We start from the raw sequence: 14,773 nt of genomic DNA on the forward strand, positions 1-14,773 counted from the left end.
ATTCTTCTGACTTGCCTGGGATCTGCTATTTTTCAGAGATATGCCTGGTTAGGATACAGTAACTCTTAGATCATGTGGTTTTTCTATATAGCCTCCTGAACTGAGAAATGGAGAATCATATATAGTGTTCTGAAGCTCCTTATGAGTCTTCCAACATGATATTCTCTCTTCAACGTAGATCCACTTCCCTGTTTTATTTTATATATATATATGCATTACTACCTCACTTGAGCCTTTATGCTTACCGAGCTGCTTCAAGGTTGTATTTATAAGCAACTTGAATGGTGTCCTTCTCTTTTTATATATGTATTTATTTATTTATACTCTGACTCTGTCAGGACTTATTGTAGTCCCAGTCATCCTTCTGTTCCTGAGTAATCATTGTTCAATGAGTTGCCGAATAAGCTTGAGGATGTCAGTAGTCATGCTAAATCTATCCTATTGGTCCTTGGAGAAGAATGGTAATTAGAGAATGCTTGGAAAAATGCCTACCTACTTGTTATCTGTATGTTCCAAATTATGTAAGTGTAGTTTTACAATTTATTCTGGTTTAAATATGAGTGGATAAAAAAGAGGTACAGATTGAAAATGGTTTTGTTAGAAATTTTTCGTGAGATCTCCCACAGGACTGTGAGCTGACATGTTAAAAATGTAATTACACTGTAATTTGGAGTGGCAGGAAATGATGAGAGTAGAGATATTGGTACCATGGAGAAGAGAAAATGCCGCTTTAAATACATTGATTTTTCTTGTTCCTGGAAGAAGAGCTAATCTCATCAATCCTCCAAAGACTCCATGACATGCATCATTGAGTGTGAACTTGGCTCATGAGAGCCCGGCCAACAGTTCCTTCTCTTCAGACCCAGGCTTATGTGTTGTCATATTTCTTACTTACCAAGGTGACATTACAAGGAAAGAGTTTGGAGTATGGCTTGTGTTTGGCCATGTTTTCCTAAGCATTCAAATTTAATTCTTTGCTAATGTAAGCACCATCTCTTTATTCCTGCTCTCATTTCTAAAATAGGAAATTCTCTTTGCAGTGTGGAATCAAGTATGACTAGCATTGCCTTCTTTTTTCCATCCCTAAATTTCTTTAAATGATTCTGTAAAACATTGCTCTCCAACATGGGTTAGACAGGCTCGGGTGAGGTGAACAAGATGATGATAACTTGGAGAACATGGAGTAAATATTACAACTTATTTGTGTTTAGTTTTTTCCATCCATTTTATTTGTGTGCATTATATATTGAATTTAATGTATTAATGTAGTAGCATATGTGTATAATTTATAGAAAGACACATTTTGGGGATGGGTACATGTTCAAAATACTTTGCAGTTAGGAGTAAATTGTCAAAAAATTTAAAGATCACTAAATTCTGGGAATTTTCTCATTTGTCAAGTGTTTTAGGTAGTCAGATTCTTCAAAGAGTAAGTGATTTAATAATAAATAATACTTTAATAATACACAAGACATGTCCATATAAATTAGGATGCTTGGGAGGAATAGCTAATTTGTGACAGTTTTACTCTTTTAAGCTTTTCAACTCCTATTTTAAATCTGGATATAATGGAGGAAAATCTAACTTATCTTCAGAAAGGCTTAAAATGGTTATCTCAAGAAGATATTTCTGTGGCTCTGAGTTTTACCAGCATTTTCTTGAGAATACATGTTGCACATAGCCTGAAGAGTGGCAAGACTGCACTCTTGCATAAAATACCTTCTTTAAGCCTTTAAAACAAACAAAAAAACCCCACAGCTGCCAAGTTGATTCCAACTTGTGACCCCACAGTGCAGAGTTGAACTGGTCCATAGGGTTTCCAAGGTTGTATGTCTTTTTTTTTTTTAATTGTGCCTTAGGTGCAAGTTCACAGAGCAGAGTTTGTTTTACATTCAACATTTCATGTACATTTGGTTTCACTCCCCAGTTACCATCCTCAACCCTAACCCACTCTCCTCCCCTCCCTTCTCACTACCCCCTCCCCACCATGCCCCTCACGATTATGCACTCCTGTGTATCCTGAATTTCCTCCATTTGAATGTTGCCCCTCTGGTGCCCCATGGTCAGTTGCTCCAAGGGATGCATCTCCATAGAGTATGTGGGTGCATCACCCTGGGTTGAGTGGTCTGTCTGCATGTCTTGTTTACTCTTGGGCTGAGAGCCAGCCCTGGGAGTGAATTTTATTCCAGACCCAAAGCGTATCCTAGGGCCATACTATTGACTCCATCCAACCAGTAATTCTGGTCACTATTGTGTTTTGGGATTTTGTTCCATGTTTTCCTCCCACTCTACCCAGGATGTCCAGTTTTGATCATTTCCCGGGTGGCTGGCATTGGTAGCTGGGCACCATGTAGTTCTTCTGGTCTCATGTCTTTATGGAAGTAGAATGACACATCTTTCTTGAGTTGAGCTGCTGGGGAGTTCAAACTGTCAACTTTTCAATTAGCAGCTGAGTGCTTAACCACTGTACCACCAGGTCTCCTTTTGGAACCTTTACATGTTCATAAGATATGCTAGGGAGAAATCTTCATTCCTGCTTTGTCTATTACGTTGTTGTTGTTAGGTACTATTCAATCAATTCTGACTCATAGTGACCCTATGTATAACAGGATCCTCACCATTTTTGCTATGTTTGAGTATTCAGTGAGTTGCTGAGTAAGTGTGAGGATGACAGTAGTCATGCTAGGTCCATCCTATTATTCCCCAGAGACTGTCTGCCAAGAATGATGCCCTTCTCCAAGGACTAGTCCCTCCTGACAACATGTCCAGAGTACATGAGATAAAGTCTTGCCATCCTCACTTCTAGGGAACATCCTGGCTGTACTTCCAGGACAGACTTGTTTGTTCTACTGGCAATCTGTGGTAGGTTCAGTATCCTTCCCCAACACCATAATTCAGAGGTGTCAGTTCTTTTATGGTCTTCCTTATTGTGTTGGATTGGGTTCTCTAGAGAAATACAAAAACCAGCAAAGTATATATATATATATATATATTTATAGAGAGAGAAAGAGAGAGAGAGAAATTTTTCTTAGATAAATGGCTCACAAGCATGTAGAAGCCGACAAGTTCAAGCTGAAAAGTTCGTCTCTGGAGGGAGACGGGGCCCAAAGCCGTCTGGCTTTCGCACGCACGGCAGAGGAGTTCAAGTCACAAAGTTCGTCTCTGGAGAGAGATGGGGCCCGGAGTCGTCTGGTTCCCGTAAGCACAACAGAGCCGAGAGAATCAAGCTGACACGCAGTGCACTGGTCGCTGTTCCCAACAAAGAATGAATCCGAAAACCTCCAGGGCAAGCAGCGAGCTGCTCGCTCCAGGAAGTATATAGTCCGGAATGCCGTTCTTCCAGCTTGTCCCTGGGATAGCATTGCAGGTAGGCCACACCCCTGGGGAAACTCCCCTTAGGCAGACCGGCCACTTAGAACTCAGTTATGTGATCCATCATGGGAACCACCACTCACAACTGGAGTCCAGCCAAGTTGACACATCTTCAACTATCACACTTATTCACTGTGCAGTTTTCAGTTACATATGAAGCAATTGAAAATACCTTGGCTTGGGTCAGGTGCACCTAAGTCCTCAAAGTGGCATCTTTGCTTTTGAACACTTTGAAGATTGCTTTTGCAGCCGATTTGCCCACTGTGATCTTTCAGAAGCAGATTGCCACGCCTGTCTTCTGAAGCACCTCTGAGCTTGACATTTGAATGCTTAACCTTTTATGCCACTGAGGGACTCCTCTTCCCTCCTTAGTTCAGCGTAAAGAAATGATCATTATGGTTGGCTCCAAAAGATGTAAATGCCTACTAGACTTCTTCTCAGGGTTTTGAATCTTAAAACACTCTTGCTCTCATTTGAAGGCAATGGCAGCCATGACATACGGAAATGCACAAATGAATGCTGTTCTGCCAAGACTGAGGAGAGGGTTCCCTAAACTGCTATAGAGCCTCCAGGCCAACTCTGCTCTTCAGCTGAAAGGTCACATTGTAGTTAAGAGTTTCTCAGGAGGTCTAAGCTAAACATGGTGGGACGGGCAGTAACTATCATGGAGTAATGGTAAAAAAAAAAACTGTTATCAATGTCACAGAGAGAAAATCAGTCAAGATGACAGCCGGTGTATGGAAACCTTTTTACTTATGTAACATCATAGCAGTTTTTAGTGAAAACATGGTAAAGGAATTGGTCCTGACTCACATAGACCTCACCAGGGAGATCCTGTTAGTTATTTAGAGTGAGGCAGCATTAGCATAGCAGTGGGGAAATAACCAAATTTGCTATTTATTCAAGATTTGCTTATGTAATCACTTATTACTATGTCCTAAGAAAATCAGCCAGGAAACTGAACTCAGAGAAATGAAGTTAGTTATATCCTGTCTTGTGTATTTTCTGTTTAGGTGGGACCACATTTCTACTGCCTAGAATACGTGTTGCATCTCACTCCCTCATTTCGAGGGCTCAGTAGCTTCCTGTAAGGTGCCTTTCCTTGGTTAGCTCCCTGTTATGTGTATCCCTCATACTGTATATTCTTCATAGTGCTTATTTCACTCCATTGTAGTTACCTTTACTTTCAGAATCTCTTGTTAGACTATGCCAGATTGTCAGCATCTCAAGGCCAGGAACCGTCTTATTGTGTACATTATTGTATTTATTAAGCCTAGTGAATTATGCACAGCAGGTGGCACTTATTGAATATTTGACTGCATAGAGTTGCTGAATGTTTTCATGCCTTTGTACATGCACCTGGTGGTGCAATGGTTAAGCACTTGGCTGCTAACTGAAAAATCAGCAGTTTGAACTTCCCAGTGCCTCCACGGGAGAAGAGACCTGGCACTGTGTTCCTGTAAAGATTTCAGCCTAGGAAACCTTATGAGGCAGTTCTATAGGGTCACCGTGAATCAAAGTCGACTCCACAGCATACAACAACAATGTGCCTTTGTACTTGCAGTTCCCAATTACTTGGAATATTCTTTCCCTTCTTTTTGGCTGGTTGACCCCATCCTATCTTTTAAGCCCTTTAAACCCTTCCCCATTTGCTCCAGGCTGAATTAGTTGCTGTTGTCTTATGTTCTTACACTACTTTTAATATGCACCCTTTCCAGCATGTCTCTCATAATGCTACAAATAGTTGAGTAGGTATATTTCCCCACCATTGTATTGTGATTAAGGACCGTTGGTGGTGTAGTGCTTAAAATGCTTGGCTGCTGACCAAAAAAATCAGTGGTTTGAAGCCATCAGCCCCTCCCCAGGAGAGAGATGAGGCACTCTGCTTCTATAAAGATTTACATTCTTGGAAACCCTATGGGGCAGTTCTATTCTGTCCTATTTGGTCACTATGAATGAGAATTGAGTCAATGGTAGTGTGTTTGGGTTTTTTTTTTTTTTTGGATTGTGTCCAAGGGACAAGAGGAGCAAGAGCAGCTCTTATTCATTTCTTAACCCCCCCAAGCCAAATACCCTATGTAGTATTTAACTACTAGTTTCCGTTGAGTTGATTTCAAGTCATGCCACCTCATGTGTGTCAGTAGAACTGTGCCCCATATTGTGTGTTCATTGGCTGCTTTTTCTGAAGTAGATTGCCAGGGCTTGAAGCTCCAACCTTTTGGTTAGCGCCTGAGCATATTAACTGTTTACACTACCCAGAGACTCTGTGTATTATTTAGAAAGTACTAATAAATATTTATTGAATGAACTAAGACATATGGTTGTCCCTTCTAATTTGTTTTTAGTATTAAAAAGCATAAAAACTGACATAATTTAGAGTTACTTGATAGAGAAATTGTGCTGACATGTACATATCTCTATCACAGATCCCCCTCCCCCCCACACACCCCCCAGGGAATAGTCTTATTGCCAACATTCATAGAACATTTAATTTTATAACTTTTGGTCTATGAACATAATCACTATATAAAAATTTGAAAATATAGTATAAGAAGTATGTTAGAAAAAAATCGGTATCACCTTTAATGCTACCATCTGGGCAGGATATCCATATAACATTTTGCTATATTTCTTTCTTTGCCTTAAAAATTAGTGTCTATATAATATTTGTGAATGTTTATGTCTATTACTTTTATGTAGTTCTTTTCAATTACAGTCTCTGACTATAGCATGAATTTACAATTAGAATGATGTGTATTCTTTAAAATTTAATATTTACCATGAAAATTTCTTAGGAGCTCTGGTGGCACAGTGGGTAAAACATGTGGCTGCTAACCAGAAGGTTGGTGGTTCAAACCCACCAGCTGCTCTCTGGGAGGAAGATGAGACAGTCTGCTTCTATAAAGATTTACAGCCTTGGAAACCCTGTGGGGTTGCTATGAGTCAGAATTGACTCTGTAGTAGTGGATTTGGTTTGGGGTTATTAGCAATTCTGGTGTCATGAAGTAGTAGATTTTGATTTGTACTGGACCAGAATATTTTCCCATAATTTTTACGTGCCACATGTAGAGATGATGTTGTACAATCTACTGGATTAATGTAGAACCTGGTTCTATTAATGATGTGCTCTTCAGTTCCTGAAAATGACTTCATTTATGACAAAAGCCAACTCCAAACCAAATCAAAAGACAGAATATAGTGCACAACAAAGAGTTTCTATTGTCATTAACCTAACTAATTTACTGTCTTCGAGTCGCTTCTGACTCCTAGCGACCCCTTCTTGGGTTTCCAAGGTAGTATCACTACGAAAGTAGATTGCCCAACCTTCCTTCTGAGGAGCGGCTGGTGGGTTTGAACCGCCAGCCTTCTGGTTACTGTTGTCACTACTTCCTATTAAATCTAAGAGTTGAGAATGATTTGTGTTCAGCTGCTAAATTTTGAATCCATGCAGCAGTGCCATGGGAGAAAGACCTAGTGATCTGGTTCCATAAGATTAAGACCAGAAAACCCAACTCAATGCTGTTGAGTTGATTCCAGTTTATTACAACTCCATGTATTACAGAGTAGAATTGCTCCATAGGGTTTTCTTGGTTGTAATCTTTATGGGAGCAGATCTCCAGGTCTTTCTTCTGTAGTGTTGCTGGGAGGGTTCAAACCATAAACCTTTAGGCTAGTCAAGTGCAAAAAAAAAAACATTTGCACCACTCAGGGAACTTCTTGTAAGATTACAGCCATTGAAAATCCTTTGTGTACCATTCTACACGGAAACATGTAAGTTCACCATGATTCAGAATCACCTCAACAGCAACTGGCTTAGTATGAAATTAGGTCTGGTTCTCTTAGAGAAAAAAGGGTTTTCCAAGCAAACATTCTATCATCCTCTTTTCCTTTGAAAGTAAGAATCAGAGTCCCTGGAGGAAATTTACAACTTTTGGAAATCCTGCTTACATTGTACTGAAGATCTGCCTTGTTATGTGCTGTCAAGTCACTTCTGACCATGGTGACCCTGTAACTGTGCCATAGGATTTCCTAGGCCTGTAAATCTTTTTAGGAGCAGATAGCCATGTCTTTTTTCACACAGAACAGCTGGTGGGTTGAACCACCAACCTTTTGGTTAACCACTGCACCACCAGACCTCCTGAAGATTTTTCTTAGTAAATGTAAGTGATCGGAGTTGTTTTGGCTAGATGTAGTGTTTGTAAATAATAGAAATTAACATGCAAATCTGGATTTCATGAATTAAAAATAAAATGGCCGGCATGGCTGTTGCAGGAGTTTTATGACAGTTGTTAATTTCTTCTTCTAGGGACCTAATACCTATCATTGCTGTTCTGGAATACAACCAGTGGTTCACAAAGCTGTCCTCTAAAGATCTAAAACTGGTAAGTAATTGAGGATCCAGCAAGTGTTGCTTGGCTTTGCTGTTTGAAATCCTGATAATTGTCAAAAACCATTTGTTTTTCCACTACACTGGCAAGCTGCACGTGTTTTATTTCTTGAGGAGACATTTTTTCTGTAAAGGATTAGCATAAAATTTTGAAAAATTTGTAATATGTGGTGCTTCAGAGAAGTACTTCCTCATGTTTTCAGCTGCTCTGGGCAATTTTAGAAGATGAGCAGGAAGATACATTCAGTGTAGCCTTCAGTGCATGCTCATTCACTTGGCAAAAACGATTAAAGTTACATTTGTACAGCTGTGAATAGCAGATTTTATGTTCCTTTCTTGCATTCCATCTCCACAAAGGTGTTTTTTTTTTTCTCCCATAAGAATTTAGGAAAATGTTAACAGGTAGAGTTGATCTGGTTGAGTTGCAATGTTGTTGTTGTTGTTATTTACCATCGAGTCAGATCTGACTCATAGCGACCCCTCCTTGAGTTTCCAAGGCGGTATCACTACTGAAGTAGATTGCCCCACCTTCCTTCCGAGTTGCAATGGTTAACTTTAATTTTCTAGATGAGTTTTTTGGCAGATTTATATGTAAGCAAAGTGAAATCTTTTAGTTTTAATAAGGGATGAAGGAGCTAACTATTTGGTTTGTTTTACTAGTGGAAATAAGATGCTCTGTGGGGGATTTTGCAAGTTCAAAGCAACCATATAGGCAGATGCTTATCCATGAGTTAGCCTTCTCTTGTTTCATTTTAGAATGGGAAATAATTTAGATGTTGTTTTATAGAGACTTTTATGTTCAAGATTCCTGCTGTCAGAGACCAGAGAATGTGGGGATTTAAGAGTCACAGTGAAGAGCTGGGATTTGGATTGAGATGTGGATTTGGAAGAAGTGGAGTATTGTGATTAGCTGATGGATAGGTTGTTGGTTCTTTGAATTTGCCTAGGATGGGTGGCTTAAGGTATCATCAGTATGAACGTGGGCTGATTTAATTTTGGGCTCCCATTAGGAGCCAATGTGGTATAGTGAAAAGAACATGGATTTGGAATCAGAAACCTGGGATCAGATTCTGGCTCTCATTGCAAAGCTATGGGACCTTGAAAATGTTATTTGATCTCTCAGGGCTTCAATTTTGTTGTTTTCAGTTCAAATCTGACTCATGGCTGTCCCATGTGTGCAGAGTATAACTGCTCCATAGGGTTTTCAAGCTGTGTGATCTTTTGGAAGCAGGTCACCAGGCCTGCTTCCAAAGGTTCCTCTGCTGTGGTTTTAAACCATAAACCTTTTGGCTAGTAGTCAATCCCTTAACTGTTTGCAGCAACCAGAGTCTCATGAGCACCTATTACTGTGAGCTAGTTGAAGCCCATGACTTACTCATCTCTTCCCAGTTTTATCAGAATGTGTGGTTTGTAGTAAGGAGCCCTGGCTGTCCAGTGGTAAAGTGCATGCATGACTGCTAACCAAAAGGTTGGTGGTTTGAATCTACCAGCCAAAGAAGAAACGACCTGGTGATCTGCTCCCTTAAAGATTGACAGCATAGGAAACCCTCTGGGACAGCTGTATTCCCATAGAGTTGCTATGAGTCGGAATAAACTCTATGGCATACAATAACAAGATGGTTTATAGTAGCTGCTAAGAAAATAATTGTTTAAAACTTTTTCAAGACCATATTATTTACTGCTTTGAATTTTTTGTTGGAACCACGTGTTTTCCCTAATGGAAGACATTTTGAATGACATGAAAAACAAATTTTTTGTGGTAATGTGAGTTTTGGTACAATTAGTGAGACAAATATGTCTCAAGTGGTTTCTCGTGCTAGGGTTGCTGGGATGAGGCCTGCTACTTCAGATTAACACAGTTATGCAGGCCCCCACCAGAGGTCAATACAAACTAACGGTAGCATAGCAACTTCCTATTAAATCCCAGAGGCAGAAAATGTAGGTGGGCAATATATGTAACACAGGTCACAGAAGGGTTAATAACCCATTGCTGCCAAATTGATTTAAACTCACAGTGACCCCATGTGTTACAGAGTAGAACTTCTCTATAAGGTTTTCTTGGCTATAATCATTACAAAAGCAGATTGCCAGGCCCCCCCCCCTTTTTTTATGGCACCACTGGGTGAGTTTGAACCACCAACCTTTATGTTAGTATATCAATTGCTGTAGAGTCGATTCTGACTCATAGTGACCCTATAGGAAAGGGTAGAACTACCCCATAGGCATCCAAGATCTTTATGTAAGTAGACTGCCACATTTTTTCCCTGGGGAGCAGCTAGTGGGCTCAAATTGCCAACCTTTCAGTTAGTGGCTGAGCACTTAACCACTGTGCCACCAGGGCTTCTTTTTAGGTTAGTCATTGAACCCAAACCATTTGTGCCACGCAGTGACCTGTTTAATAAATAGATTTCATATAAGTTTGTTCAGCAGAGGAATGAATGAACATGGCAATATAACTAATTTTCAGGTTGTTGAGATAAGTAAATGATATATAGACATTTCTAACCCAGTGAGCTCTGGTAGCATAGTGCTGAAGGCACTTGACTGCTACCCAGAAGGCTGGCGGTTCAAAACCACCAGCCACTCCTCGGAAGGAAGATCACTACTTCTGTAGTGATACTGCCTCAGAAACCCAAGGTGGGGTCGCTATGAGTCGGGTCCTACTCGACGGCACATAACAACAACAACAACAACAACCACCCAGTGCTTGACATATGGAGACATTACATAATTAGTAACTACTGTTATTATTGTTGCTACAACCAGACTAGCAAAGAGACTTGGAAATGAACAAGTATGGGGGTATGAATTATGGAAACCATATCGGTTAAACAGAGTAACATACGAAGTGAATGAGATGGAGGTAGGGACATGTGTGGGAGCCAAGTCAGCCCCAGGGAACAGGTCAGCCCCAGGTAGCCATGATGGGAGGCTTGGTAATAGAAACTACTTGTTTGTGTTTTATTAGGTTGAAGACCATTTTCAGGGCAAGATAGCACATGGACCAGGAGAGGTCCATGGGAATGGGATAGATTAGCTGAGAGATTGGGAATGATAGAGAACAAAAGTTCTCTACTAATTCAGGTTTCCTGGCTAATTTAAACAGTCACCTAAAATAGTGATTTTCAGAATGAGATCCGAGGAAACTCTGAGGAGGTTAGTGAGACCCTGCCCTTGGAAACTGATGAATCCACTAGTCCGAGAAGGTGTGCAGACAATTGGTGCTGCCATTCTGTCATTATCTCTCCCTGGTATCATCTCCTTTCAGCTGCCTTTGATGTTTAGGAAAGAAAATATGATGAAACTAATCATTTCAATCCTGGCAACACAAACCATGAATGTGCTCATGTGATTTCTTGGGTGTCTAGAGAGAGAAGGGTGTGGGGTGATAGGATGTGAGCACTGCCCTTACTGCTCTTTTATTTCCTGAGAGTTCAAAATAAAAATGTGTATGTATATATTTTTAATATTTGACATTTTTAAATGAAAAACAAAATAGGTCTTTGGCATATAATGCTATAAGTCTTTGAAAAGATTAATATTTTTTGAATTTGTATTTTTCAACTAAAATGGGAAAGCAATGATGCTTTTACCCTTTGCTGGATACTGCAGTAGGACTATTTCAAAACATTTTCAGACATTGGTTCTATTTGAGGGAAAAGACGTCAGGAAGCATACCTTCTTTGGATTTTTGAAACATGAAGTATATGACAAAAAAATATCAATTCTTCCCACATTCTAGGAGCCCTTTGAACTGTTAAGATTGCTCCTAGCCCAATGAAAGCATCCTGTGTTAAGGGTGTTGTTGTTGTTGTTGTTATGTGCCGTCGAGTCGGACCCGACTCATAGCGACCCCTCCTTGGGTTTCCGAGGCAGTATCACTACGGAAGTAGATTGCCCCATCTTCCTTCCAAGGAGTGGCTGGTGGGTTTGAACCGCCTATGATATCAGGAGTTACCTTACATTAGTTTTTGAATAAGGCAGGATATAAATAATTATGCAACCATTAATAAATACAATTTTAAAAGAAATTGCATGCAATTCTGCCACCAGGGCAACTCTTCATTTTTCATAGTCCCCTCCAGACTTTGGTTACTTGTATTTGTCCCTTTAATTGTTGTAATCTTCATAAACATCCATTCTCCATTTTAGATATCACTTTCTCTAGGAAGCACATTTGGGCTTTCCCAAGACTAAAATGACCCTTTGTATGCCATTGTTGTTAGCTGTGGTCAAGTAGACCCTGACTCATGCCAACCTTATGTACAAGAGAACAAAACAATCCTGTGTCATCCCCATAATTGCCAGCATATTCAAGTCCATCATTTTGGCTTTTGTGCCAATCCATCTCACTAAGGGTCTCCCATGCCCTGAATGGCCCTCTACTTGTTGGAGTTCTCCTCCAGTGATTGAGTCTTCATAAGGATGTGTACAAAGCAAACAAGTCACACAGTGTGTGGCCCTGTTGTTGTTGTTATGTGCCCTTGAGTCGGACCCAACTCATAGCGACCCCTCCTTGGGTTTCCAAAGCAGTATCACTACGGAAGTAGAGTGCCTCATCTTCCTTCTGAGGAGTGGCTGGTGGGTTTGAACCACCAGCCTTCTGGTTATCAGTCAGGTGCCTTAGGCACTATGCCACCAGAGTGCTTATGTGTGGCCATAGCACCACTGAATGTCCCTGTTATAATTTTATCATAATTGCATATTTACTTCTTATCTATTTTCTCCTGTTGGATGTAGGGACTTTGTCCTTTATGTCATTGCATTTTCAGGACCTTCATAGTGGTAGTACATAGTAGTATATGCTCAATCAAGGTCTCTTGAAGGAATAAATGTGTGAATGAATGTTTTATTTAATTAAAACTTTGCATTTGCATGAGTTTGTAAGAATGAAGTAAGATTTTTTAAAAAAAATTTCTTTAGCTTTATTGAATGGTCAGAGAATGTTTTCTGTTACAGTCCACTGATGTCTGTGAACAGATCTTGAGGGTGGTGAGTAGGTCCAGTCGACTGGAAGAATTGGTGTTGGAAAGTGCTGGACTTAGAACGTGAGTATTTCCTGAATACGTTTGTGTATATATATATGTATGTATATAAACATACTCACATATATGTAAGCACACACACACACATATATCTTAAAAGTTTTGGGCATTTAATCTTCAGTTAATACATAGTTAAAAAAATAATGTTAGGGTACTCACATATACATATCGGTACATATAGACTTTAGTGTTTTTTCTTCTACACAAAAAGATTCCTTATGAGGCCCATCATTATCATGATGTCACAAATTTAATGACATCTCTTGCTATTTTGTTACTTAGTAGTTTTGAGGGTGCATAGTGTAGTGGCTAAGAGTATAGATCCTGGAGCCAGAGGCTTTATGATCTTGGGCAAGTTTTTAAGAAGCCATCTGTGCTATAGTCTCTTTGTCTTTAAAATGGGAATAATCATAGTGCCTATGTTAAAGGATTATGGTCATCAGGATAAATGCATTAATCCATGTAAAATAGTTAGAAAAATATCTTTCCCATGGTAGATGCTGTGCGTTCGCTATTATTATCACCAGTGGTAGTTGCACTAGTAACATATTTCATATGATTTTGCTGCTTTGCTTCAATCTGCTTTAGTTTTTGCTCCCTTTTGAAATTAATGCTTGCATAGTCTAAATCGTATGGTTCCATAGTCACTACTCTATCCTTAACTCAGGGCATAGAGTTTGAATCAACTAGAACAAAGGCTTTATTGCTACTAAGTGAAGAGGGTTGACAGTTTTGTAATCATAGCACTTAGTGTGTTATTTAAAGTTAAACATAACTAAAATAGTGATTCTGATTTTTGTTAAAATACAGTGCTAGCAATTGTAGCCTTTAAACTCAATAATTAGAGCAATCCATTTTACATTCATGAGTACTGTATGAAATAAGAACTAAGATATGGTGAACAGCCTACTGTAATTTTCATGAAAAGTAGGTTCAATTCAGGATTTTTTCTTTTACTTTGGAAGGGCCAAGTAGTATTTTTTAATACCATTCAGCCAGCCACTTTGGAAAAATGGTTAGGCAGTTTCTTAAAAGGGGCAACTACATTTTCTTTTTGTTTTTGAATAGGATTTTTATCCCTTTAGCTTTCCAGATTGTCTTATGAGGAAATATACTTGTGTAATACAGATTGACAATTAACAAATATGGGAGCTCTGGTAGTGTAGTGCCTAAGGCACTTAACTGGTAACCAGAAGGCTGGTGGTTCAAACCCACCAGCCGCTCCTCGGAAGGAAGATGAGGCAATCTACTTCCATAGTGATACTGCCTCGGAAACCCAAGGAGGGGTCGCTATGAGTTGAAGATGATTGGTCGACTCGACAGCACATAACAACAACAACAACAACAACAATTAACAAATATATGGTGTATAGATTAATGTTCTAAAGAAGGTTTCTTCCTTTTTTTTTTTTCTCAATAGTTTTATGTTTTGTATTGTTTAATCTTACTGTTTTGTTTACTTGCAGAGATTTTGCACAAAAACTGGCTAGTGCTTTAGCACATAATCCCAACTCAGGACTCCACACGATTAACCTTGCTGGCAACCCACTGGAGGATAGAGGTACCGTAGCATTCACGTTACCACTGATGCCACAATTATAAAAGGATTACCAAACCTGATACTGTAGAGTCAGTTCCAACTCATAGCAACCTTGTAGGACAGGGTAGAACTGCCCCATGGATTTCCAGGGCTATAAATCTGCAGAAGCAGACTGCCACATTTTTCTCCTATGAAGTGGCTGGTGGGTTTGAACTGCCAACCTTTTGGTTAGCAGCCAAGCACTTTAGCCACTGTACTACCAAGACTTTTTGTAAAAGAATTAGAGAATTTTAATGTAGTCATGCCTCAATAGTAGTGTCAAGCTAGGTTGTAATTATCATATAAATGCGTTGATAGTCTTATTGGCAGGAGCTCTGGTAGCACAGTGCCTGAGGCACTTGACTACTAACCAGAAGGCTGGTGGTTCAA

General features: G+C 39.6%; 1 protein-coding gene across 1 annotated transcript in view; it reads left to right on the forward strand.

Moving 5' to 3' along the window:
- Positions 1–14,773, forward strand: part of CARMIL1 (capping protein regulator and myosin 1 linker 1) — a 295,366-nt gene that overhangs the window by 41,514 nt on the left and 239,079 nt on the right. Inside the window, exons 5-7 of the mRNA XM_042782185.1 lie at positions 7,679–7,754; positions 12,719–12,807; positions 14,271–14,365. Of these exons, the coding sequence (XP_042638119.1) occupies positions 7,679–7,754; positions 12,719–12,807; positions 14,271–14,365 (260 nt within the window). The remainder of the gene's footprint in view (positions 1–7,678; positions 7,755–12,718; positions 12,808–14,270; positions 14,366–14,773) is intronic.

Source organism: Orycteropus afer, unplaced genomic scaffold (genome assembly GCF_000298275.1).
Source record: "Orycteropus afer afer isolate SDZICR_OR568_19922 unplaced genomic scaffold, OryAfe1.0 scaffold00255, whole genome shotgun sequence".
NCBI classification, from domain to species: Eukaryota; Metazoa; Chordata; class Mammalia; order Tubulidentata; family Orycteropodidae; genus Orycteropus; species Orycteropus afer.